This window comes from Agelaius phoeniceus, chromosome 2 (genome assembly GCF_051311805.1).
Source record: "Agelaius phoeniceus isolate bAgePho1 chromosome 2, bAgePho1.hap1, whole genome shotgun sequence".
Lineage (NCBI taxonomy): Eukaryota > Metazoa > Chordata > Aves > Passeriformes > Icteridae > Agelaius > Agelaius phoeniceus.
The window spans coordinates 102,345,994-102,373,538 of NC_135266.1; the positions used below are offsets into that span (position 1 = coordinate 102,345,994).

The window sequence follows — 27,545 nt, forward strand, 5'->3', positions numbered from 1 at the left end:
ACAGGGTTAGGTGGGAACAGATCTGCCCAGTGGTGCTTTTTGCTACCGATGCCACCGGGGCAGTAACAGCGCACGGCAGACGGGGCTGGCGGTCCCAGCAGGGCCAGAGGGGAGAGCGGGGAGGGCAGGTCCCGCGGGCACTCCGAGACAAAGGCGGGCGCTCCCCGGCGCGGCGCGGCGCACGGGCGAGGCCGGGCGCGGCGCGGGGTGGGCGGCGGCGGGCGGCAGGTGCGGCCCCTCCGGCCCCTCCGGGCCCTTCGCCGAGCGGCGCGGCCCCCGCCCAGCCCCGCGGAGCCGCAGCAGCGCCGTCAATCAGCGTCGCCCCCGCTCCGTCCTCCCCTCCCGCACGCCTCGGCGCGCTGCATCGGGCTCGGTGACAGCAGCGAGCTGAGCGCGGCGGGAGGCTCCGCTCCCAGCCGGCACCGAGGAGCGGGCGCGGCGGCGGCGGGGCTGGGAGGGCTGCCGAAGCATGCGGAGCCATGGGCCAGGGCTGCGGACACTCCATTCTCTGCCGGAGCCAGCCGTACCAGGCGGCCGCATCTGACATGTGAGTTCCCTCCCGCAGGCATCGGGGATGGGGGACCACGCCAAGAGGGAGGGATGCTCTGGGAGTAATGCCGGGCAGAGGAGCGAAGGAGACGTCAGGGACGCAGGAAAAAGTTCCTCTTGCCTGACAGCTGTCAGGGAGGGGGTGGCAAGGAAATGACAAGAGGCTGCGACCCCTCCCTGTTCCCCACTCGCCACCTATGTTAGCCCCGGGGCAGGTCATCGCTGGTGTTTCTGTGCCAGAGGGCTGGTGTGAACTGAATCTCCCTGTCTCCCCATCACCCCCATCCCATCATGATTTCCTGCAAGGGTAGAAGGCTCCTGGCCCAGTGGTGGGCCGCAGGGGGGCCCGGGTGACTTTGTGAAATTCAGGTCAGGCTTCTGAATTGTGGTTTCAGCAGCTTCACACAGGGCAAGAGAAGCCAGCCCCTGCACAGCCACCCGCTCACCAAGCAGATGTGGGGGTCCCTGTGTCACAGTGCCTGTCTGTGTATGGCCAGGTGGGGATGGGGCTCCAGGGGTCATGGTGGTCTCCTGCTGCAGCAGGCACAACGGGCTTTGTGTGACAGCCTGGGTGACCTTGCTGAGGGATGACAGTGCTCCCTGGAAGCAGGGAAGGGTGATGCTCTGGAGAGCCCACGTGGCAAGAGGGGAAGCTTGCAGTGTGTGGATTCCCAGTGCCCAGAGGCTTGGCTGGGCTGGCAGAGCCCCCCGTGTCTGTGCACACGCGTGTGCAGCGCTGGCGAGGCGCCGCAGCTGCTGGGAAGCAGGATGTGCACGGATGGTTCACAGCGCGTGCTCTGGGCACCAAGGATCTGGGGTGCTCCCAATCCCTCCTCCCCCTACTCCAGGGGGAGCAGATCCCACATTTTGAAAAGCCCTCTGGGAGGGTGAGGTGAACCACAGGAAAAAATGCAGGTCTAGGGCAAAAAGGAGGAAGGCTTCTCAGTGCTTGGATTCCTTTGTCTGACAGTGCCAGCTCCACATGCTCGGGCTCTGGCCAAACTGCCTGGCTCAGCTGCTCACACCAGGACCACCAGAACCAGGAGGCACAGTGCTCCACTGGAATGTGCCCAGGAGCAGCCTGGGGTCTCCTGGAGCAGGTGCTTTAGGTGATGACAGGATTGTTGGGGTGCAGGGAAGCTTCCATCCACTCCTGCCCCAGCTCTACACATTTCCCTCACCGAATTTTCACACCTTCATGAGTTGACCTTTGGGTGAGAACCTTCTCCCTCTCCATAGAAAACACCCTCCAGCATCTCTCTTGCCTACATGCAATGTGTGCATTGGATCTGTTTTCTCAAGGCCCCAATAGGTGCTGATCCTCCTACGCTTCCGTGGGTGCTGGGTCTGTCTCTGCAGGCAGCATCCTTCCCTCAGCTCTCCTGGCTCACTCCCTGGTGCTGTGTGTGCTTTGTTCCCTGCAGAGATCCTTCTCTGGTGCTGCCTGAACACGTGCACGTGTCCTTTTCTTTCAGCAAAACACACAAAGGTCTTGAAATGCCATGCGAGCCCCATGTTCCCTCCTGCCTCTGCTGCTGCTGTTTAAAGGCTTTTTAAAAAAAGTAAATGACAGAAAAGCTTGGTGTAGCTGGGCTGGCTGTGCCCAGGTAGGAATTGGCAGGCGAGGTAGGAATGGTGAGTCCAGCTGCTTTACCCTTTTACCCGGGATATGTCCTTCATAGACATCTGTCCCTGCTCCTGTAAACCCCGCGGGGTATAGAGAGGTGGAAAAGCTTCCCAGGAGTTGCCAGAGGATGATGCCCTTGGCCCTGCAGTGCTCCCTGGAGGGGCTGCAGTGGTGAGGCTGGCGCTGTGGGGAGGGGTGCTGCCTGCTCCCTGCCTCCCCTCCAGCCCTGCCCTGTTCCTTGCTGGCTGGCAGTGCTGCCGGGGCTGGCATCCAGAGGTGGCCCAGCTCTCCCATGTGCATGGTGCATTTTTTTGCAAGGGGATGCAGGTGCAGCATTATCCAGGTCACGTTTTAACCCATTTCCTCCCTTTCTCCTGCTGGGAAGTGTGCTCCCAGGTGGGTGGACACTGACCTGGTTAGAGGTGGGTGGGGTGTCAGGGTGCCTGGAGCTGCTGCTTTCACAGCATCTGACAGCAGCCGGGGCTGGGGAAGCAGCTACTGAGCTCTGCAGATGGAAAACACAGAGGAGGAGATGCAGCTCTGAGCATCCCTGCGGGAAGGATCCAGCTCAGCAGAGGCTGGGAGGGGTCAGGGCTTCCTTCAGGGCACAGCACTGTCTGGGACACAGGGAGCATGGGCTGGGCTCAGCCACCCTTTGGGAGCCTTGGAGCACCTGCAAACCCCCTGGAGAACCCCCCAGACCCTTCATGGTTATTGCTGGTCCCTGGGCTGCATGTGTAAAATGCCATGGAAAATACCCACTCCATCACTCCATTGTCCTGGCAGTCTGGCCCGGATGGCTCTGCTCCCCCTCCAGCAGGGAAAGGGGTTCAGTGGAAGGAGGTTAACCTGGTCTCCCATTTTTGGGGTTCTTAGGTGGTGCTCTCCAGGTTTTTCAAAGCCTCAGGCTCTACCTGCACTTGTAACTGGGGCTCTTCAGGATCACCCACCTGCCTGTGCACCCAGCCCTGGAGCCTGGCAGGGAAAATAGAGGGAAAACTCCTGGTTGCAAGCTCCCTGCATTCTGCATATGCCAAGAGCTTCCCAGCACCCTGCACCTGTCCATGGGAGGTCTCCAGGGTGAGCGAGGAATTTCCCCTCCATCACCCCAGGCCATCTCCCTGAGCATCTCCAGCTTCAGAATAGCCAGTGGCTTGGAAGTGTTGGGAATTGGGCCAGATTCTGGCTCTGTTAGTGAGGACCCACACCAAGTGTGCCCTGGCCAGCATCTACAGCAGAGCCCTGCTCATCCCCTGTGAGCTGTGCTGCTCTGGGAGGCTGAGCATCCATCTAGGGCTGAATATAGGATTCCCTGGGGGCAATGGTGGATGCAGCAGCAGTTTCTGGGAATCCCTCTTTCCTTCTGCTGCCCTCTGACCCTGGTCCTTGCTTTTGGTTTTGTCTCATTCCCAGCTCCCACGTGGCTCAGCAGGAGCTGTCCTGGGCTCAGAAATGCCAGCAGGGCCCAGAGCTGCCTGGGACTTTCTGCCTGTCCAGCTTGTCCTCCTGAATGGATCGGCCTGTCTGGAGGGGGGAGTGAGCTGGATAGTGAGTGTTGGGAGAGGCTTTGTTTGCTGCCATGGCTCCATCTGCACAGCAGCAGCAGCAGCAGCAGCAGCAGCAGCGGGGTCAGGCAGTGCAGAGGCTGCTGAGTGGGCAGCAGGCAGCCTGGAGCTTGGCTTACCCCAGCCCAGGTATCAGGAGTGGGTGGGGGGTCTCACCTGCCTTAGCAATGGGAGATGACAGCAAGGTTTGATGTGGCAGGGGTTGGAACCTGAATTGTGGGATGATTGGTTTGGGTTGGAAAGAACCTTAAAGCTCATCCAGTTCCTATGTCCCTGCCGTGGGTAGGGACACCTTTTAGTACACCAGGTCCTTCCTCATCCATCTGGCCTTGTAGAAATGTGTAGGAAGGTGTTTGGAAACACCTTGTAGGAAGCTGTCCCCAAACCTTGTCATCCACAGAGGATCCCCTGTGGGGAATGGACCGGTATGGCAGCCTCAGGGACTTGCTGGGTGCCAGCTCAGGAATGTCCCTCAGGCTGGTTATTTGGCAGCAGGAGCTCTTGCTCCACTCCTGTCCCCAAATCCTTCTCCCAGCAGCAAATCCTGCTCCTGGACCCATGTTCTGAGCCCTGCCTGCATCACTGGCGTGTGGAGTCAGAGGAGAGGAAGGACATAGGAGAATCTTGGGTGGGTTCAAGCCTTTTGGGCCTTTATCAGTTTGCATATTCAAATAGAACAAAGAGAGGGATTTGGAAGTGGGTTGGGGTGCATTTCCCTCTGAAAATATGAAACCCTGACTTTTTTTGGCTGGGGCTGGGGCTGGGTTGGGGCTTAGCCTGAGCATTGCATCCAGGACAGCCTCACTGTGTGTTTCGGCATCCCCAGAGCCCTCCGCTCTCCACCCAAAGAGGGAGAAGCAGACAGCAGTGCTGCCAGTGCAGCTCTGGGACAAAGTGCTGACTTAGCCAGAAGCCTCCTCTGCCTTCCAGTTGCTTCCCAGCCCCTTCCCAGGCTGTTAATAACTTGCACGTTTCAGCTGGGTGACTCAGAAGACGGTGAGCAGATATTTATAAGGAGCATTTGAAAGGCAGAGACTGGTGCAGGGTTTTCTTCCCCCTTTTCTTCTCTTGAGCTGGTGCCAGCTGAATGTGCCTGTGCTTTGCTTGGCTGTGGGGTGAGGTCTGGAGGGTGACCTGCCCATGTCCCCTGAAGTTCAGGGTCTCTTTCCTATGGCATGAGGATGCTGATGCTCCAATGAAAACCTCCATGCACACTTAATCTCACCCCATGGCAGCAGAGCCCTAATGCTACTGTCTGTGAGGGCAAAAGCTGGCAGGGCAGCCAGAATTTGGGAATGCAGGGATTTGCAGCCCCTGCTTGGTCTGATGGTTCCCAGCCTGGCTCTGAGGCTTGGAGCCCTGCCAAGCAGTGGCATGGATCAGCCTGGTGAGGATGTTGCTGCTTGGTGCTGATGCTGTGGGATGTCTGTGCAGCTTCTTGGTGGTTTGGGGTTTATCCTCACACCAGAGCTGCCCTGTGTACTTACTCCTGCAGCGAGGATGTCTCCACAGCCCTATCCTCAAGCCAGCACTTGGCTTGAGCCTGGCTGGAAGGACACAAGCTGTGGGTGTTGCTGTGTTTTCCCTTGCTCTCCCCAAAATGGGGTCTTTCCTCATGTGTTTTACTAGTGTGATCACAGACAGGTGGAAGGCAGCATCCTTCCTGCATGAAAAAAGCAGGTGGAAGCCATGAAGGCTTTAAGTAAGAAATTGGGGTCAAGGAAGGTGGTGCTAGTGATGGGGAACAGTGCCAGAATCCCCAACCTCCTGACTCCAGCAGGGTGATGACAATTTTTAAGAATTTGGTAGTCAACTGCTCAAGCCAGGAACTCCTGCAATGGGATGGAACTCCTGCAATGGGATGGGACTCCTGCAATGGGATGGGACTCCTGCAATGGGATGGGACTCCTGCAATGGGATGGGACTCCTGCTCCCCTCCTGAGAGGAGGGTGTTGGATCCTGAGCATGAACATCCTCAGGAGCTGCAGGATGCAGGGACCCCCTCGGTCCTTCTGCAGTACCTCAGGGGCAGAGCTTGGCCTCCCTTTGGCTGCTGAGGGGCTGGAGCTGGGCCTGAGGTTAGGATTAGGGTCAGGGTCAGAGCTAAGGGTAGGGATAGATCTAAGATTAGGGTTAGAGTTAGGGTCAGAGCTACTGCTAAAGTTGGACTAAATTTAGGTCTGGGTTTAGGACTATGGTCAAGTTTAGGGCTAGTTCGGATTAGGGTTTAAGGTTAAGACTAAAGCTAAGTTTAGCTTTAAGGTTAGGTCTAGAGCTAAGATAAAAGATTTAGGATCTGGTTAGATCTAAGAGTAGTGTTAGAGTTTGGGTTAAGTCTAGGGCTGGTGTTTGGCCCATGGCTACATTTAAGGTTCAGATTAGTGTTAGGAGTAGTACTAATTTTAGGTTTATGATTAGGTTTAGATTTAAGCTTAGGTTTGGGGTTATTGTTAGCCTCGGATTAGATTTAGGGCTAGGGTTAGAATTATGCTTCAGGTTAGTTTAGTGTCTGTGTTAGAGCTAGATTTAAGGCTTAGTTTAGTGTTAGGGTCATAGTTAGGTTTAGATTTAGAGCTAGGCTGGGTCTAAGTTTATGGTTACAGCTATGCCAAGGTGCAGGTTTATGGTTAGGTCTATGAGCAGTGTTGTGGTTAGTGCTTGACTAGAGTTAGTGTCAGGTCTGCCAGGACAAAGGCTGCAGTGCTCCATTCTCCCTCAGCAGAATATGCTCCACTTTCCCCACCAGCACAGCCTTGGGGCCTTCCCATCCATGTTTTCCCCCTTTGGCTGAGCCAAAGGCTCTCTGGGACCTGTTGTGTGCTTTGGTTTTGTCTTGCACCTGTCCTGGCCTCACTGGGGAGTGGGACAGATGCTGAGTCAGCAACGCTGCTGGATGAAACCCCCAAAACTGGGGTGTTTTGCTAAAGCTCAAGTGAGGAAAAGCAGTGCTGGCTGTGGACAAAGCAGGTCTTGAGGCATGAGGAGTGTCCCTGTGGAAATGGCAGCAAACCTTCCGAGGGATTCCCCAGAATCAGCCCAAGGGAGGGCTCTAAGGCACCAAGGTGCCCTTTGGGTGCTGCTTTCCTTTGGTCAGACCCAGGTGCAGGTGGATGCAGCAGCAGAGCCAGGTGAGCTCTTGCTCCAGAGGGTGCCACAGGAAAGAAGCTGCTCACGGTGGGAGCTGGCTATGATGAATCCTGTGAGGTTTAGGAAGAGGCTGAGGGGACCTGCTGTTGGGTGTGGCTGTCTCCAGGGAAATGATGATCCTGAGAATGGCTGTGGGTCCCAGTCAGGCATCTGTGGTGGGTCCTGTGCCTACCAGATCAACAGGACACAGCTGGAGCTGCCTGGGGCAGGATTTGTGCTGTGGTGTGCCATGCTGCTGGCTGGGCAGAGGGGCCACCAGTGCCAGTAGCTCCCATGGTTTGGGAACCCCGAGGTCTGTCCTTGGGGCCCCCCATGTCCAGTTGAGACCATCTCCTTTACTTCAAGGAGATGAAGCAACCTGTCCCACTGCACAGGGATGGAAAGAAGGGATGGAAAGAAGGTCTCCTTCCCCCAGGAGCAGCGTGGGAGCTGGCTCCTGGCTGTGTGGGTGTGCTGTGTTGGTGAAGATGGAGGCTCTGCGAAGGTGGGGAGCTGCTGGAGAAGCCCCTCTCCCCCACGGCGCGGGCAGGGACAGGGACAGCAGGGACAGGGACAGCAGGTCCGTGGGCTGGCGAGAATGCAGCGTCAGGCACGGTGTGTGTTGCTGTGCACAGAGCCTGCAGGGAGCTCCACGTGCCAGCTGACAGTGCAGAGAGCTGCAGCATGGCCAGGGGACCCCAGCTATGTCACCTCCCTCCTGCAGCCCCCAGTCTGCAGGCACAGCAGAGAACCCCTGTGCTCCCAGGAGGGACCATGGGGATACTCTGGGAACCCTGTTTCCATCCTCTCCTGTGCAGCTCAGTTGGATCCCAGCTCCTGAAGCAGCCCTGTCATGGGCACTGTGACACAGGGAAGGGGACGAGGCTGGGGACCGTTTCCAGGTGGCACCTGGCTGCCAGTCATCCTGCCAGGGCTCTGTCCAGGCACAGTGTGGCAGGGGAGCTGGAGCCAGCAGTTCAACCACAGAAAAGCCATTAATTAATGGAAAGCATGGTCGAGGAATAAAAGCCTGACTGCTCCGGCGCTGGTCCCAGTACCAGTGGGATCTTGGCTGTGCCAGGGACCAGCCCAGAAGGGTGCACCAGAGAAGATTTAATTTGGATATTAGGGAAAATTCCTTCCCTGAAGGGATGCAGCACAGGCTGCCCAGAACAGTGATGGGGTCCCCATCCCTGGAGGGATTTAAAAGTTCTGTGGATGTGGCATTTGGGGATATGGGTTAATGGCAGGCTTGGCACTGCTGGGGGAATGGTTGCACTTGATGGTCTCAGAGAGCTTTTACAACCTCAGTAATTCTGTTTCCATATTCCATATGGCATCTCCATGCCTGTCCCAGGGCTGAGCTGAATCTCTCTGCCCGTTCCATCTCTCCCCCAGTATCCACACCAGCCCCACCACTGGCAGTCCATACAGACAATCCCCATCCCCAGTTTCCCCCTTCCCTCCTCTCAGGGAAAGCTGAGGCTTTGGAAGCGAAAAGCTCAACTCAGCTCTGGCAAATGGGTTGAAAGTGTCAGACAGAGCCACTCTTGCCCTGATAAGCCTCCAAGGCATGAGTGCCTTTGAGCTGTGCCATCTCTTGTCCCTCCACAGATGGTCCCCACTCCCTAACTCTGCACTAACTCTGGCTCATGGGAATATTTGGATCATTTGAGAAGAAGTCTTGGCCCAGTGAGTGGCTCCCACTTGTGTCATGTTCACAGATGGAGGATCCAGTTAGAAATCTGTGGTGTTCCTTGGGAGACGATCCCTGCTCCTAGGGTGCTATTGTTCATGGAAAGCATGGGGCATGGAAAGCACAGGCAAGATCCTGGCTCCTGCTCTATTCCCACTATTTTTAAAGGAAAACAATGCTGGAAGGAAAAAAAAAGCAAAGGCTAGATGATGAACACATGCTGAAACACGATCAACTGCAGCTTTCTTTCCCCCTCTAGTTATCAACCAAATGGACTAATTGAAAGATGAGTTGGCAGCATCTGTAGGGTTGCATTTATCCAAGGATAATTCCCCAGGGATTCAGGGTAACTGTGTGTTTTCTCTCTCACCTGGCTATGCTCCTGCCTAGTTTGGCTCCCTTGGGGTGCTGGTGGCTTTGCTTGGAGGTCCCCACGATGGTGGGATTTGCAAGGATGCCATGCAACAGGGATGAAGATTTGCAGGGCTGCCATGCAATAGGGACAGGGATTTGCAGCCTTGCAGGGCTGCCAGGCTTTCCAGCCCTGTCACTGAGACCAGCTGCATTCCTGTGGCTCCTGGCACTCCTAGGGGTTTGCAGGGATGCCGTGGAGTGGGGATAGGGATTCACAGGGATGCTGTACAACAGGAATGGATTTACAGGAACGCCATACAACGGGGATTTGCAGGGTTGCCGTGCAATGTGGACAGGGATTTGCAGCCTTGCAGGGCTGCCAGGCTTTCTAGCCCCACCACGAGGGCCAGCTGCATTCCTGTGGCTCCAGGCAGCCCCGGGAGCTGCTCTCCCAGCCTGGCAGTGGGGGCAGCTGCTTGCATAGGACCTGATGCTCCAGGGCGGAGCACCCGGAGCAGTGTGTTTGCCGAGCAAACAGGGCTCAGCCTTCTGCAGCCGGATCAGCAGCCTCCCCTCGTTTGCTCAGCAAACAAATCCCACCCGGCAAAGCTTTGGTGCCAGCGCTGCCCTTCCCGCAGCTCCTGCCAGCTGCTCTGGCACTGCCATGCAGCACCTGTCCATTATAGTGCAGGTCTGGAATTGTGCAGGGCTCCTGAAGTCTTCAAATGGAACATGGCAGCTCAGCAGCCCTCCCTGCCTTTCCTGCCTGCAGATGCCAGGGTGTTGCTGAACCGTGTGTGCCCGTGCTGGGATCTGTCATGGGGATGTGCAGGGTGAGATCCTTCGGCTCCAGTGAAATGGTTTTGCTCTGGACTGAGCAATTGCAGGAATTTCTGTCACTGCTGGAGGCTGGGGGAGATGGAAACTGCATTGCCAGGTGCTGGCCTGGGAGACTGGCTGCTCTGGTGATGGAGGAAAGGTGTCTGGGTGTGTGGGGATCCTGGAGCACCACGCCATGCCATTGCTGCTTCCCTTGCTCCAGGCTCTCCATGGCCCCAGAACAGGTTCCCTCTGGGGTCCTTATCCCCCCATAACACACTGCCCACAACCAGGGTTCTACTGATGCGGGGACAGATGCCACCTCCCCCCCTCCCTTTGCCTGGAGACTGTGGGATGTATCCCAGCCATTTCATGGACTGGTTGCTTGCTGCTCCAGCTGTCATTGTTCTCTGCTTCCCCTTTATTTCCCCCTCACAGACACACTCTTTAGCCTCTGCTGCCTGCAGAGACAGAAAAACTCCCTTTGCCCAGGCACTGTTGGCTACCTCAGGGACCCATTTTCTTCTTGTTCCCTCTTCCCTGAGGTGCTGGAGGCATATTCTTCTTTTTATCTTCTCTCCCAGAGCAGCAGGACTGTGGCTTGGTCAGGATGTGACTGTGGGTACTGAGCCTCCCATCTCGCTGCACCATCCCTGGCAGAGTGGCCAGGCACTGGGGTCACCACTGTCACCCCATGGGCACACTGCTGCTTTCCCTCCCACAGAGCTCTCTGGAGCTGGGACCAAGCCACCCTCCAGCCTTCCAGCTTCTCTAAAGTCACCAGAGTCACTTGTGCACTTATAGGCCACTAAGTGCTGTAATTACAGATATGCTTTAATTAACATAATTGTGTTTCTACGCAAATAAAACATTTGGCACAGTTAATTCCAAGGCTGCAGCTCCAAACACAAGGCTTCCTGGCCCCCCTGTGGAGGTGGCAGGGGGGCTGGCAGAGAGTGGGGCTCTCACCTCCCTGCCAGAAGATCATCCCAGTCCCAGCCAGGGCCTGAGCCAGAGCCCCTCCTTCCCCACTGGAGTGTCCTGCCCTGCTTTGGTGGAGACAGCTGTGCTGGCAGACACTTGGATTGCTGGGAGATGGCACTGGGCTTGCTGGAACACTCTGTTGGGCTCAGTGGAACAGAGCACTGGGATTTCTGGGATGCAGCAAACCCAGTGGTTTGCTGGGACACAGAACTGGACTTGCTGGGATGCAGCCCCAGGATTGCTGAGACACAGCACTGGGTTTGCTGGGGCATGGTGCCCAAATTGCTGGAGTGGCATGTTGGGCTTGCTGGGATGCAGCCCTGGGTTTGCTGGGACACAGCTGGAGCCCAGCAGTGCCCTTGCAGCAGTGCCAGGGGTGTTCACCCTGGCTGGGCAATGGGCACAAAGGGTGGATCCAGCCCCTCCATCCATCCCAGAGCCTCCCCCTGAGCTGCCCCCAGGGTGTTTTGCCCTCCCTGCACCCAGAGAGCTCTCTCTCCCCATTCCCTCTTTAGCAGACCCCAGAGCTCCCCATGCTCTTAGGAGTCTTTGGATGAAGGCTGGAGCTGGGGGCAGCATGCCAGCCCTCTGCCAGGAAGAACTGGGAAAATGGCTGATGCTTATGTGCTAAAATGCCCTTTCCATTTGAAAAAACAGAAGAAAAGGGGAAAAAAACATATTCCATTTTTCTCCAGCTGAAAATGAAAGTGATTATGTAACGAGCAATAAATTACAGAAAGGAATGAGTCATTGGAGCAAATCCCAAGAAAGGCACAGTATTTTTAGCTCCAACACCCTGTGCTGTACTGTGCATTAACCCTTGCAGGACTTGGGCCCCCACTGCAACCTGCCCCTAGGGTGACCCCCCCAGAGGCATCATATTGGTTTCTGTGAGGATTTTGTCCCTGTGACATTCCCAAGGGAAGATGGAAATGATGTAAGCTGTGGGCCCCTCATCCCATGGTCCTTCTTTGTATGGGATGCTTATTGGGTGGTCCAGGGAACACTGCTCACCCCAGATCCATGTCCCCATCCTGGGCTAAGCCCCCGCTTCTCTTCCCCTCTGCTCATTCCCACTGGGATAATTAATCCTGATCCCTTCCTGAGACCCTGGGCACCACTGTTGTTTCCTTGCCAAAGAGCCTGAAGAATTAATTAGGAAATAAAAGCAAGGAACAAATTAATTGGAAGAGAACTAGCGAGGGAGCAAGTGAGCAATGCTGCTTTAATCCAGGTTAAATTGGGGAGTGATTGCTTTGCTAGCAGAAGAGATGATGAGGGAGCATTGGAGCAGGCAGGTGCCAGGTGAGACAATGGCAACAAGCATCCAGGTGCCAAGGGATGCCCATGGAGAGCTGTGCTGAGGGGGGAGGAAAATCCTGAAGGTGCCAGTAGGAAGCTGGAAAAGGAATCTGGAAGAGAGGCTCAGAGCATCTTGGGCTCAGGGCTCAGAGTGTCCCAGGATCACCACTCAGACCATCCTGGGGAGCCCAGAGCTTGGAGCACCCCTAGGAAGTGGGCTCAGAACATTCTTAGAATTGAGGCATGGAGGACCCCTGGGATCAGGGCTCAGAGCACACCTGGGATTTGGGCTTGGAGCACCCATTGGAACATGGCTTAGAGCATCCCTGGAGTCAGGGCTTGGAACATCCCTTTCTTAGTGACAGTCATCCTGTGGAATCAGGTACCAGCACAGGGACAGGGACCCTATTCCTTGTGTGCCACATTTCTTTGGGGTCTCCAGGCTGGTTGGAACCAGGCCTGCTTTTCTGTCTCTGAACAGATCCCTGGGTGCTCATGGTAGCACCACACTCCATTGTCACCTGGCAGCAGCCCCACCCCTAAATAAGGGGCCAAGGAGAGTGGCAGGGACCAGTGAGAGCTGGTGGCCAAATCCTCGTGGCCTGCAGCTGGAGTGGGGTCAGCTCAGAGTGACACAGCCAGTGCCAGTGGATGTCATCTCCTCATCTTTTATTTAATCTGGCAGTAAATTCCTGTCTTCCATATGCTTGGGCTGGGCTGGGATCTTCCTTATTGCTGCTGGGCCCCCTGGAAGAGGGGCGTGGCACTGCATGTCCAGGGGCTGCTGTACCCCCAGTACACGCTGTCCCTTCTCCTGCTGCACACTCTCATTCTGGCACATAATTCCCCAAAATCCATGTGACCCGCCAGACACATCCTATTCCTCCAGGCAAGCCCTGTCCTTATGGACCTGTGCTGTCCCTTGTCAAACATGCTGTCCCTCTGCAAACGTGCTGTCCTCTCAGGCACCTGCTCTCCCTCGAGACACGTGCTGTCCCCAGGTGTGCCGTGTCCTTCCAGACACAGGGTGTCCCCCAGGATGTCACCTGTGCCTCTGGACATGTGCTGGTCCCATGAATGCATGCTGTCACCCTGGAAGCAGGTTGTCCCTCTGGACACACGCTGTGCTTCTGGGTCCAGGCTGTCACCCACGGACACGTGCTGTCCTCCGGGATTCAGGCTGTTTCCATGGACACACTTGTCCCTGTGGATGCATGCTGTCCCCATGGATACACAGTGTCCTGATGGATACACGCTGTCCCTTTGGATACATGCTGTCCCTTTGGATACACGCTGTCCCTTTGGATACACGCTGTCCCTTTGGACACATGCTGTCCCTCTGGGTGCACGCTCTCACCATGGCATGTGCTAATCCCTATCCATAGGCTGTCCCTATGGATACCCCCTCTCCCTCACCTCTCTGAGGGCACAGTGGAGCTGTGTTCTGTCCCTGCCCACACAGGACAATCTCATGGGACAGGCTGTGTGCAGCTCAGGAGAGGAAATCCCACCAGCTGGGCTGAAGATGCTGGTGGCCACCCTGCCCAGAGCTTGGTGGCCCATGAGGACTGTCTGAGCCAGCTGGGAAAGCAGCCAAAGAATGGGGAGAGAGGTGTGGGAGCAGAGCCAAGAGCTGTTTCAGCCCCACAGGGACCTGACCACCATCATGGGGCCAGCAGGGCTCTGCCATCCCATCTGTCCCCCTCATTAGCACTGTCATGTCTGGGGGCTACTGGTGGCCCCCCAGCCCCAGCCCTGCTCTGAAATGTCTCCACAGAGACCTTCCAAGGGCTCCATCACTTACTGATCAGTGGTATCACTTAATCAGCCTGGCCCTTCCTCATCCCTTTGTCACCCCTCCACAGAATCCGCTCAGTTGGAAGGAACCCACAAGGAGCATCAAATGCTGCTCCTGGCCCTGCACAGCACCATCCCCAAGAGTCACACCACATGCCCAAAAGTACTGTCCAAATGCTTCTTGAACTCTCTCAGGCTTGGTACTGCTCTGGGGAGGCTGTTCCAGTGTCCGGTCCCCCTCTGGGTGAAGAATCTTTTCCTAATATCCAACCTAAACCTCCCCTGACACAACTTCAGACCATTCCCTTAGGAGTGTCACTGGTCACCAGACAGCAGAGGTCAGTGCCTGCCCCTCTTGTTCCCCTGACAAGGAATTTGTAACTGCAGTGGGGTCTCCCCTCAGTCTCCTCCTGTCCAGGCTGAACAGCCCAAGTGACCTCAGCTGTTCCTCATACAGCTTCCCCTCAAGGCCCTTCACCACCCTCACAGCGTTTCTTTAGACTCTCTCTAGTGGCTTTAATGTCTTTGTTACTTTGTGATGCCCAAAACTGCCCCCAGCACTCGAGGTGAGGCTGCCCCGGTGCAGAGCAGAGCAGGACAATTCCCTCCCTTGCTCCACTGGTGATGCTGGGCCTGGTGCTGCCCAGGACACGGGTGTGACCCGGTGACTCGTGTCCAACTTGCTGTTGTCATGGAAAGGTCCCTTTCCATCACACTGCTTTCCAGCAAATCATTTCCCAGTCTGTGTGTGCACCAGGGTTGCCTCATCCCAGATCCAGAATCCTTGTTGAACTTCACACACTCGGCAATTGTCCAATCTCCAATTTGTCAGCAGCCCCTCCCAGTTTTTTATTGTCTGTGAACTTGCTTAGTCTGAACTTCCAGTCCTGTGTCCAAGTCATTTATAAAGACGTTGAAAGGCTCAGGACTTCCTCATTCCTTCCTCATCCCTTTGTTATCCTGCTTTGAATCCAATGACAGCCCAAGCCCCAGAGCTGATGCAACCAGGTCTCTGCAGCTGGCACCTCTGGGGGCCATCCCCACTGGGGAGCTGATGCCAGGACACCCCCTCCCTGTCCAGCCTGAGATCATTCATCTCTTCCTTGAGCATTCCCAACTCTCCTGCTGCTCCCAGCAGGTCCATGCAGTGAACTCACCTGATGCCATGGAACCTTCTAGCACCCCCAGCCTGTGCCCATTGCTTGGGTGAGGGATGCCACAGCATTCCCTGTCCCACAGCATTCCCTGCCCTGCCATATTCCCTGCCCCACTCGGGCACTGCAGCTGCATCCTGGGCACTGAGTGGGATGTATCCATGGGGAAACCACAGAGCAGTAAATGGGATATCGATTGGGTGCCATTGTGGGGATTAGTGCAGAGAGGAAGAGCAGATGGATTGATTTCTGGTGGGGTTTAGAGCTGCCAGTGTACCTTGTGCCAGCAGCTCCAGACAATAACACCCCAATTCATTCACAGATCCAGCAGCTCCGTTTGTGGCCGTGTCCCCCAGGCTCAGCTGAGTCTCAGTCATCTCTGTTCAAAGGGCAGCACCCCAGCCCCATGTGCCACCTGCACTGGCCACTGTGTCCCCTCCTTCCCCAGAGGACAGGGATACTCCAGAGGGCAGCACAGTGCTGTGCCTCCCCAGATCCAGCATCCAGCCCTGGGTCTGTACTGGTGCCACAGTTTAGTGGAGCACTGCTGATCCTACATGGCTCACAGCAGTCCTGGCCCAGCTGGGAACAGCCAGCCATGCTGCCCTCCTGCCCTGCTCTCCCATCCCAGTGCTCCCAGGATATCCCACACTCCCAGTGTGCCCACAGATGATTCACAGATGGGGAGAAATGGGATCTCAGGGTTACACAGGGTGTGAAGGCTCATCTTGGTGCCTTAACCCCCCAAAATCTTCAGCTTTGGGAGTTTGGTACCATTTGCTGCCAGCACCTCCCAGAGAAAAGCTAGAGTGGGGTTTATGTGAGTGTCTTTGGTGTGGAATATTCCATTACCATGGAATAAAAAAGGTTAATATTTACTTGCCTGCATGAACTTTATTCCCACTGATGCCATCAGACGCCCTCCAGATGGGATGCGGCGTGGCTACTCCCCAGTTCCTAGGAAGAGACAGGAGGCACAGTACTTGATTGATCCACTTCAGGCCAGGAACAAGGGAAAACTGCAGGATGGATGGAAATGTGGGAAGCCCAGCTGGGAAGCCCACACTGCTGCCTCTCCTCAGCACCTACAGATATTCCCCAGCAGCTCCAGAGCTGGGTTCTGAGGCTGTGTGTGTCCATCTGACTGCTGTGATGTTCCCATCCAAGGAATGCCATTCCTGGGGCACACAGAAAAGCCAGGGATCAGCTCATAATTACCCTGGGACTGACTGGGAGATGAGCAATGATGTATGAATGAAACGGTGGTGCTGGAGCACAAGTCCCTGCACCCTTGCATCCCTGCACCCGTGTCCCATTCCCCTGTTCCCAGATGCCCCTGTGTCCCTCCACTGCCGTGTCCCTGTGTCCCATTTCCCTGTGTCCCTGTGTCTCCCTCTCTGTCTCCAGGCCTTTGTGCCCTGTGTCCCACCACTTGTCCCCCAGCCCCTCCCCTGATGTCCCTGCTCCCTTGTGTCCCTGCACCCCTGTGTCCCACCCCCTGTGTCCCTGCAGCCCCTGTCCCCAGGCACCTGTGGGCGAGCCCGAGGGACAGCTCCGTGCTGTGTCCTTGTGCCCAGCAATGCCTCTGTGTTCCCTGGGCACCTGTGCTGGCTGCGAGCTGCTGTGGGTGGCTCTGGTGACAGGGTTGTGCCAGGTGGCAGGACATGGATCCTGCCAGCACCCAGCTCCTTGGGGTGTTCCCACTGTTGGCCCCACAGGGAACCTGCTATTCCCACCTGCTTTATTCATGGATTCCTGGACCCACATCCGTGCCAGCAGGACCTGTCCAGGCTGGGGTGACACTTGGTCACACCTGCAGCAGGGTCACCCCAGAGCAGGGGATTCCACACCCTGATCTTGGGGACCTGGCGGCTCTGGTGGTGTCCTAGCCGGAAAGATGGGCGCTGTGAGACGCTGCCCTGAGGGGTATCCATGATCCTGTGCCACTCCCGGCGAGGGACGCCCGTGGCCCTATGTCACCCGCAGGGCAGGACCAGCGGGCGGCCGGGGCTGCTGCGGCAGGGTCGGGGATCGGCCGGGAGCTCCTGGTGGCTCTGGCCGCTAGATGGCCCCGCGGCTCCACGGGCCACCCTGAGCCTCCCCCGGGCTCCACGGGCCACCCTGAGCCTCCCCCGGGCTCCCCGGCCCACCCTGAGCCTCCCCCAGGCTCCACGGGCCACCCTGAGCCTCCCCCGGGCTCTACGGGCCACCCTGAGCCTCCCCCAGGCTCCACGGCCCACCCTGAGCCCCCCCCAGGCTCGGCTCCCCGGCCCACCCTGAGCCTCCCCCGGGCTCCCCGGCCTATCCTGAGCCTCCCCTGGGCTCCCCGGCCCACCCTGAGCCTCCCCCAGGCTCCATGGCCCACCCTGAGCCCCCCCCAGGCTCGGCTCCCCGGCCCACCCTGAGCCTCCCCCGGGTTCCCCGGCCCACCCTGAGCCTCCTCCGGGCTCCATGGCCCACCCTGAGCCTCCCCCCGGCTCCCCGGCCCGGCGTCCCGGGGGTCTGGGAGCAGGGAGCGAGATGGAGGGTGCAGCATGCAGGGTGTCCCTGACCCTACCCTGCTTGGCCCCTGCCTCGAGGTGGCATTTCCTTATCACGACTTGTCCTAGCGAGGGTTGAGAGACCATGCGAGGAGTCCTTTGCAAACCCCCAGGCAAGCTTCAGAGCACCCTGTCCCTGAAGAGCACCCTGGGGACAGCGACACAGAGGTGCAGGAACACAGGAGTGCCTGGGTAGGGAGGGGGTCACAGGACTGCAGGGACACAGGAACATGGAGGGGCAAGGATACAGGGGTGCAGGGACATGGGAGTGCCTGGGGGAACGGGAGTCCCAGGATCTGGGAAGAGGCCCATCCTCCCCCAGACCAGAACCTTCTCTTCTGCCCAGAGGAGGAGAAGGAGGAGGAGGAGGAGGAGGAGGGGGAGGGATGGAGGTTGTCGCACTGCCGATATCCCTCTCACCGTGTGGCGTGTGGCCGTCGTGTGACGGCTTGAGCACGTCCACCCTCCGTGCAGATTCCCTGGGGCCATTGGGGTAGGGGCAGCATCCCGAAATCCTTGTACTATCTCGGGCCGGGGGGCCGGGGGGCCGGGAGGAGGTGTCACTCCTCACTGAAGGCAGTGCGGGGATTAATATAGGAGGGTGGGGGCGAACAGACCCTATAAGGGGTCCCCAAGATGAGGGTCCCTCCCTATCCAAGATAGGGGCGCTGGATATACACCCCTGCAGTATCCTATAGGATGGGGGGCAGGGAAGACTTTCTCTACTGAGCCCTGCACCAGAGTTACCCCAGGGCGAGGGATGGGACGAGATTTCAGCCCTTCCGTCAGGGAGGATGAGGGGAAGACCGTCCCAACCCAAACGTGAGGCGCAGCCTTTAAGGGGGTAGGGGTCTCTTTATTGGGAGGTGAAACATGCCCCAGAAGGGAGAAGGAGCAAGGGGGAAACTCCTGGCCCGACCCCCAGGAGGGGAGGGTTTAACACGGAGGGAGGTTGTCGCCCTCCCAGATACCAGACCCGTGACGGCACCCCCGGCACCTGCCCCGCAAAGAAAGCACTGCCAGCCCCGCGCTCCAGAGCGGAGCTACCCGAACTGGGGAGCGATGCCCTCCTCCTCTCCCCACACGAGCTCCCCCGCCCCACTCCTGACCCCCTTCACCACTCCACACCGGGACTCCCACTCCTGACCCCCTCCCAATTCCGGGGAGTGACATCCCGACCCAATTCCCACATCGGGACCACCCTCTCGACCCCCGCCCCATCCCGGGAACCCCCACCCCCGGTTGGATAGCGATGTCCGATCTCCTGGCCACCCCACAGCCCCCACCCATCCTCGCTTCCCGGAGCCCCGCGGAGCCGCTGCCCCGCAGAGCAGGTGCGGGGCGTGTCGCGATCGGACGTATCGTGACGGGGCGTGTCGCGGCGGGGGCGTGCCCGCAGCCCGCGGGCGGTGCGGGGGTGCGCGGGACCGGGATGGTGCCGGGATGGTGCCGGGATGGTGCCGCGGCTCCTCATCGCGCTCCTTCGCTTTTTCAGCCGCGGGTTCCTGCGGGCGGGGGACGCCGCTCCCGGCCCCGAGGCGCTACAGGTAGGGACGTCGGGACCTCCACGCCGAGGGGTCCCCCGCACCTCCTTCCCTCTCGGGACCCTCCTCTTCTCAACCTGGATTTCCATCCCCAGCCGCATCCCCTCCCATTCGGGACCCCAATCCCAGCTATCACCCGTTCCACCTGGGACCCTCAACCCCCCCCCCCCCCACCCCCCCCCCCACTCCCCCGCCCCGTCCCACCCGGGCACTCAGACTCCCCTCCGCTCCTACCCGGGACCCCCACCCACGTCCCCCGACACCTGGGACACCCGATTCACCTGCCCCGTTACTGGGACCCCCACCCCAAGCCCTCTCCTCCCACCGGGGACCCTCAGCCCTTCTCCCCTCCCAAAGCACGACACGCGACTCACCTCCTCTCCCACCCGGGACCCCCATTCCCACGGCCTCCCTTCCCGCTGGGTCCCGGAGGCGGGGGGGATCCCCGTGTTCATGCTGTGGGGCGGGGTTGGGAGTCGGGGCTCCCGATTCGCCGTGCTCGGACTCCCCATTCCTTCCCAAGGGTGCAGGGGGCTTTCCCGAGCGCCTCTGTACCCGCTTGTCTCCCCCTTTTCGGTGGGGGGCTCTGAACCCCACGGGGAGAGCTTGACAGGGAAACTGAGGCACACATGGGGCTCCCGAGGCGGGGGTGACGGTGCCGTTTTGTGTCGTCGTCCCTTCCCCCCCAGCCCCGACCGCATCCGAGGTTCGAGGACACGCAGGGAGGAGGCAGCGGGCTGGGGGGTGCGGATCCCGGCGGGATCCCGGGAGGAAATGGGCTGGACTGGCAGGGAAGGGGGGACGGCTCGGTCCCGGGGGGACCCTCACGCCCTCCGGCAGCCGCGCCAGGAGCCGGGCCGCGCCATGGGGACTCTCCAGGACACTGTGAGCGACCCTGGGGAAAGGGATACCCTGGGGGTCCCGGGGGAGCTGCGGCCTCGGGCTGGGGGTCCGTCCTGTCCTGGGGCGTTTGGGGTGCGATGTGCTTGGGAGTGCCTGGGGGTTTCGGTTTCCTGGGGGGTTGGAGTCCCCCCTTCCCTGTGTCCCCTTGTCCCCCTGGCAGTGGGAGCCTCAAGAGCTCGGCTGCGAATTCCATCCTGCCGCCAGACCTCGGGGTGGGTGTGCTGGGAAGGACGGAGGCCCTTCAGCACCCCCAGCAGGACCCAGCCCTGAGCCCCCCACCCTCCTTACACCAGCGGCACATTTTGTAGAGATGGAGGCTGCATCTCAATATGTGGGTGGGAAAACGCTTGGTCCCTCCTGCTCCTGTGCCTTCGAGCACGCCAAAATTTGGGGAGGGGGTGACTTGAGGGGGGGTTCTTCCCCTCTGTTCACCTGGATGGATCCCTGCCCTGTGTGCTGATGGTTTTGGGTTTGGGAACCGTGGCCTTGGTCCTCCTGGGGGTACAGCTGCTTGGGGGGCTCCAGGGGGCTGCAGGTCCAAGACAGGAGCGAGGACCTGGAGATTCAAGCTGGGAAACGAAGGGAAGGAAACGCTCTCTGGGAAATTGCCGAAAGCTGCTGACGGAGAGAAAGAAGCTGATCAGGGCCAGCGTGCCCCGGGCCGGGGGGAAATGAGCCCCCCCTCCCCCTCCGGATGGGAAGGTGGCGGCTTGAGGACATCTGAAGTGTCGCTCAGCACGACGGTGGGGTGTGACACTGCTCACCGCCCAGCGCAGTGACACGGGGGTCCCTGTGATCCCTGTCGGTCCCGGCCCTCCAGAACCCAACCGGGCCGGACCCAGGAGGGTGCTGGCAGCTGGGCAGGCTCTGAACCCCGGACACAGCCCCCCAGGGGGATCTGGGGATGGGGGGGGTCAGGGAGCCACAACTCCCAGCCTGGGGGGGACAAAATGCACCCATATGGGGGGGGGGGGGCAGGCTGGTTTTAACCCAGTGCTAGTGTGGCAACGAGGAGGAGGAGGAGGAGGAGGAGGAGTGGATCACATGGTGAGGCAAAGATGCAGACCCAGTGTGTGAGGCCACAGTGGCAATGGGGTGTGACCCAGGATGTATGAGGAGTGAGTGGTGGGGATGGATCCTGCCCCTTCTCCATCACATCCCAGCCCAGGGTGGATGAGGAACAGCTCATCCCCCACAAAATACCACAGGACCCCTGTCCCCATTGTTGTCCTGGGTACTGACTGCATCTGGAACTCCCATTCCCGAGCCTGGGGGGGCATATAGGGGGGTATATAGGGCTTGGGGCATTATTCCCCTCCAACACCCTGCAGTGGGGTGAGGCTGAGAATGTCTGTTCCTCCTCTCCCTCCCTGCCACGAGCTGCAATGCAATTACTTGCAGACTGGATCATGAATCAAACGGTAATTGATACATGTTCACAGCCTGGAGAAGCAGGAGGGGCTGAGGGGGACAGACAGGCACCTTTACTGACCTGCCAGGGACTGGGGGGCTCAGCCAGCACCACGGGGCTCCCCCTGCCTCAGTTTCCCCCCGTGTGGGGCCAGCCACATTCAGTGGGCCCAGGGCCTGCTGAGGCCAGTGAGGGGACATGCGTACGCGGGCGTTTGTCCTTGCGTTTCCTCTGGCAGACACAAACACATCAGCAGGGCAATAAAGGGGAGGAAAGGGCCGTGGCGGCTTCTTTCCATGACATGCAGCAGGGCTGGCTTCCTCCCACGCTCAGCAGGGTCAGGGGTAGAGCTGGATCCCCAAACTGGCATGGCTGGGTGCAGCTTGGTGTTTCCCAGCCAGGCCTGGGATCCCCACAGATCAGGGATCAAGGAGTGATCAAGGCTTGCAGTGTGGAGTCAGCCTGTGCTGGCACTGCAGTGCCCTGCTGCTGGTTTTTGAGGGGCAGTGGGGTTTGAGATATGGGTTCCAGTGCTCTCATGCCTCGTGACATCACCTGGGAAGGGAGGTCTGGAGTGGGAGTGCCCTGCTGGACCCCAGGCAGGGGAGCTGGGATGGGGATGTTCCTGCTGCACCCCAAGTAGAAGGAGTTGGAGGGGATTAGTCCTGCTGCATCCTGGGCAGTGAGAGCTGGGACAGAATGCTCCTGTTGCAGGATGACATGGTGGCATCTTCCCCCTGAATGGGATAGGCCCTGTGGGTGACCTTGGCTTTTTGGAGTCGAGCTGTGACATTTGGCAGGGAGGTGGTGGGCTGGGATCCCCTGCAAGCCTGGCTCTGGAGGGTGCTCCTCTGGGAGCTGAGTCCATGGATTTGGGGACTGGCCTGGCACCTTTGCAGCTGAATCCTGCTGCATACTCACCCTGGCCACTCCATGGATGTGGGGGAGAGGATGGTAGAGACTTGCCCGAGAGAGCCATGGGGTGGAAAATGCCTGGGAATCTCCCTCCTCTTGGTGCAGGAGAGAGCACTGCTCCTGGCCTGGCTCTGGCAGATGCAGTGTGTCTGGCACCTTTGGATGCCCTGGCCACAGCTTTGGAACCCCCCACACATAAGGGTGGCTGGAGGCCAGACCCCTGGCTGGGTGCTGACCCATTAAACACCAGCCCTGTGATCCTTTCTGCCATGTAATGGGCTTTGGTCTTCTCCTGGCCGTGCCTCAATTTCCCCATCTGAGCAGTGAGACCACCCCAATTCCTAGACCCCCTTCACAGCAATTAAGAGCTGCATTCCACCATCAAACCCTCTCAGGCATAGAAAATAAGAGCAGTCCCTGTACAGACAGAGTGGAATCCCCTGGGGGGGCAGCTCTGGCAGCCCCCAGCCCCCCACACCCTGCTCCGGAGCACTGCCCAAATCGAATTCCTCCCCAGCTGCAGATGGCCAGGAATTCAATTTTCCCAGATCCCATCAGAGTCTGATAAATGAGGTCCCTAATCACTGTGCAGATCCCATTAGCACCAGCCATGCCAGGAGGGGCTGCACGGATGGATGTGGGAATGCTGCATCCCCCTTCCCACCCCACTGATTCCTATCCCCCCAAGGGACTTACAGGTCCCCAGAGCCCTCTCTGGCTGCATCCCCAGAGCTTTGCCACGATGGCCCCAAGCAGAGCCAGGCACAGAGACCCCTGCATGGCTAATCCATCAGAAAACATCTAGGAAAGTCCTGGAAACCCAGCCAGTGTGGATGGGAAGGGGACTGTGTGCCAGGGAAGTTTTTCCAGCCATGCCATGTCCCAGGAATGCCCATCATGCCACCTCTCTCCCAGCACTGCCAGCACCCCAAGCTTGGTGCCAGGATGTCTCTGTCCTTTGGGGTGAAGGCACCTGCATAGCAGGGATTCTCCTAACCACGGAGCAGCTTCCCTGCAGCTGCTGCAGGAGGGTCCATGTGCCCCTCCCTGACATGAGCTAACAAGTGACATGGGGCTGGGGGGGCTCCCTTTCCCCCTCTCTGACGTGGCTTAGAGACAAGTGACAGTGAGACCCCCAGCCCTCACCACCTTCTTTCTTAGAATAGTGAACTAATTAGTGACAAACTAGTGACAGATCATTAGGCTGGTGGCCGAGCCTGCTGTTCCAAGAAGGCCACGATGTTCTGGGGACGGAAATCCTTGAGGAGTGTGGCTGCTGTCCCGATTTGTCCCGCCCGACAAAGGGACATCAACAGGAAGCAACCTTGACTCCAGCCCAGTTGTCTTGGCCCCGGGAGGCCAGGCCAGGATGTGGGGGGACAGACTAGCAGCACCCCAAGGGCTTGTGAGCTGCCAGAGGTTAGGAAATTTGCTTGGTTCAGCAAACATCCCACTCAGAATGTATGGGGTCCTCAGGGAATGGCATCTGTCTGGTTCCAGGCTGTAGAAACTCCATGTGCAAATGGTCTGTGCAAATGTCCTGTGCAGTGTGAGCATGCCAGGCTCCAGTCAGGCTGATGTATGGGTGAGGAGGAGGAGGATGGGGTAAGGGATGCACTGAGCTCCAGGGAGACACTGGGCTCAGCACAGCTCATTCCACCTGAACCAAACTCTAGTGCCAATCTAAGCAGGTCTCGCATGGCCATCACCCTTTGCAGGTGGGGAAACTGAGGTAGGAAACCTCCACAGAAAGGGAAACAGAGGTAGGCACAGGCATGCAGGGCTACTTGTGTGTTTTTTTGGGATGGCTGATTCCACAGATTTATGTCCTCCAGCCCTTGGAAGCCTCAGCCTGGATCACTGGGTGCCAGGGTAGCTCCATGACAGGGTCCTGCACCTCAGCCCTTGCTTCCCATCCATACATTGCAACAGGCAAATGACCATGAGGAGACAAGAGATATCCCAGAAGTGTTTCCTTCCTGTTTGCCCTCATTATCCCCCTGGAAAAGATGAGGTAATTACGGAGCTACCGTGTTGCAGGTTGTTGCTGCCTGATTAGATTAAAGCAATGTAATTTGGGACTAAGAGCGGTGCTGGGAGGAAATGGATGGATGGCTTCCCAACTGGAGTTGGGCAGAGCTGCCAGCTCTACCTTCCATCCATCCCTCCATCCTCTGCTTCCCTGGACCTTGCTCCAGGGACACTGCTGGAGGGTTATCAAGGGTGCTGCTTTGGTGCACTAGGGATACCACTGTTTTCTCATCCCTACAGAGAGGGTTTCCTGGGGAATTGGGACTGTGGGGCAGAGGAAAGGAGCCTGGAGCAGTGTGGGGGGTGACAGAGACAGGGTGACAGGGTGTTAGCAATGTAACAGCCTGTTGCAGAGCTGAAGGGTATCAGGGCTGCTGCCTCTGTTTCCCCAGCTCTGTGGGGAGGATTCCCTGGGAAATCGTGGCTTTGGGCCTGGGGGAAGGAGCAGTGCGGGGAACAGGGACAGGGTGACAGGGTTTGAGCAGTGTCGCTCTGCCCACAGCACAGCTGGTGACCTGCTGCCTTCAGGAGCTGCTTCCCTGCTCCTTAGCTCAGTTTCCCCACCCATGCCCAGTGTCAGAGCTGTGCTCTCCTGCCTGGCCCTGCCCCCTGGTTGTTAGCCCGGCGTTGCCACAGAGCTGGGCTATATTTAACCACCATGGCCAGAGCAGCCAGGGGAGAGCAGCCCCCCAGGGCTGGAGGGAGCTGGGGCGGCTCAGCATTGCTGGAGGTGGGAGAGGAGGATGAATCATGGCTCAGGGATATTTTGGGATATTTTTAATGCCGCCAGATTGCTCGGCAAATGCTTGGGCAGGGCGGCGCGGGCGCGGGCTGGGTGTTTGCTGGCAGCTGTGGCTCAGCTTGGAGGCCCAGGGGGATCAGCTGCTCCCCGTGGTGCTGTCACTCTGCAGCCGTGCATTGGAGAGGTGACAAAGGCAGGGACATCTGTCCCCATGCGCTTGGAAACAACTCGGGGTGTGATGGGTGGGGACAAAAGGGGGTCCCGGAGCAGCATCTTCCTCCTTGAAGGGGAGGCAGGAGGGGAAAATGTTTCCCCATAACTTTCCCTGGAAAGGGGAAAGGGCTGGGAAAAGGCAGAGAGAGGGTGGGTGTCTCTGCCTGCAGGGCTGTGGTGGATAGGGAGCCCTTGGACAGGGACAGGTATCCAGGCTCCCTGTGGGTGGGACACAAGGAGTGGTGAGGGGCTCTGCAGGCAGAGGTAGGCTGCCTCCCAGGAATCCAAATGGGATTTTGCTTTTTACCTGCCAAATGTAACAAGATCCAGAGGCTAAAAATGCATCCTATCTGAAGAGACCACAGTGGGAGGGAGCCCTAAGCCCCCAACACTGGCTCTCAGCCTTGCAAGAGGTGACCACATGGCCACCCTCCTCATCCAGGGCTCTCCTGGGAAGGGAATTCCCTGGGGAGCAGCTCCTCTGTCCTTGAAATCTGCAAACCCTCTGTGAGAGACACTGGGGCTGGTGAAACAGGCAGCAGGGGGGTCCTTTGCTGTGCCCCAGACCCCTCCTTGCTGTGTTCTGCACTCCCAAGCGTCCCAATCCCTTTGCAACCTGAACCTGTAAAATCCATTGAGAAGCATCTGGATGGGATGTGGGTACTGGGATGTGCTGCCCACTCAGCATCTTGGAAGCTCTAATTTGATTTGGGGCCCACAATTGGGGGTGAAGTTGTCCAGACAGAGTGATGTCCAGCTCCATCCCAAAGGTCATTGCTCAGGCAGGGGCTAATAGACTAATCCACTGCCAAAATTAATTGGGCTCATTTTCCTTGCGCTCACAGATGGATAAGGTCCCATTGGAGGACAGGAGCTGAGTGAGCTCTGAGGGCTCACTGAGCCATGGATGCCTCAAACTCAAGAGGTCACCTCTGGCAGATCATTTACTTGGAATTCTTACAGCAAAGCTGGGCTGGAAGCTCGGCAGGGAGATGATTCATTTCCTCGAGGTTCTTTGGGGAGGCTTGTGGCAGGAGTCTGCCACTGAAGCCTGGGCTGCTGCCAGCATCCCCCTGTAGAATCAGCACCCATGGGTGCTCTGGCAGCGATGGCAGGATCCATCTGGGGCCTCCCCAGCCCAGCATCCCCTGGCAAGGCAGGGTGGGGGTGCTGCAGCCCTGCTCAGCACTTCTCTGGGAGCAGGATGCTCACAGGCACCTGGAATTGCTGCCTGGCTCTCTGGGCCTGTTTTCCCATGGTGAAAGAGGAATCCAGTGGGTGGCAGGTCCCAGTTTTGAGCTCTGCTTCATGCAAACTCTACTCACCGAGTGCTCAGAGAGAGACCCCAAGGTGCAGGTACCCTCAGGAGGGCTGAACATCCCAGTGGGTGCCTCACTGCACTGGATCCAGCCTCTGCCTGCTGCCAAGGGCTTCCTCCTCACCCTTGGGGGGCCTCCATTCATCTCCCAGGAGCAAGGCCAGGAGAAGGGGTGCAAGCTCAGAGACCTGAGACCCTGTGACATCAGTGTCCTCCTCCTCCAGGCCCACACCCTCCACATGGCAGGTGTGAAATGAACCTTTCTAGAGAGAAAGCTGGCCAGGATGGGATTTCTCTATTTCATAAACATCCAGAGAAGCTGGGGGTGCCAGGGAGGACAAACCAAGCTTCCACAGCTGGTGGGGTTGGGGGGTGGGGTTGTCAGGGGACAGACGTTGCTGATCCTCTTGCAAAAAGTCATGTTTTCACTGCTGGTGAATTCCCTCTGATAAAAAAAGCTGGCTTTAAATCCCAGCAGGATCTATGGAAGCCTGGGATGGGGGCTCGGGAGCCTGTTTTTTGGAGGAGGACAGGATGCATGGGGACAAGATGCTTCTGCAGCTATCCAAAGGGAAAAAGAGGGGCAAAAACAGCAGGGGAGAAAAAGGGCCATTTTCCATGGGGGAGAGAGCAGGAGTTTGGCCTGTGGCGGGATTTGGCTTTTCTAGAGTGGGGGGTTCCATGTTGGAGCAGAGACAAATCCTTACTCCAGGGAGATGAATGGTGTCATTAATCTTCCACTGGCTCCAGTGGGAATACTGAGGCAGATATGGCTCTAGTGCTGCACCCACCACGGGACGCTGGCCAAGGAGATCTGGCCAAATTCCTGCCAGCACTGAGGTCCTGTGGGTCACCCTGTGAGCTCAAGGAGTCTGGCAGGGTGACATCAGTATCCTTGTCCTCTCAGGCCAGAGGAAAGGTGACAACAGTCCCTGGGTGGGGGCTTCACAGGGCC

The 27,545-nt window shown here is 58.3% G+C and overlaps 1 protein-coding gene across 1 annotated transcript in view; it reads left to right on the forward strand.

The window, feature by feature from the left end:
* The first annotated feature begins 269 nt into the window (after nucleotides 1-269).
* PDE2A (phosphodiesterase 2A) overlaps nucleotides 270-27,545 on the forward strand; it is a 42,213-nt gene continuing 14,937 nt past the window's right edge. Inside the window, exons 1-2 of the mRNA XM_054627822.2 lie at nucleotides 270-547; nucleotides 19,009-19,060. Of these exons, the coding sequence (XP_054483797.1) occupies nucleotides 480-547; nucleotides 19,009-19,060 (120 nt within the window). The 5' untranslated portion in view covers nucleotides 270-479. The remainder of the gene's footprint in view (nucleotides 548-19,008; nucleotides 19,061-27,545) is intronic.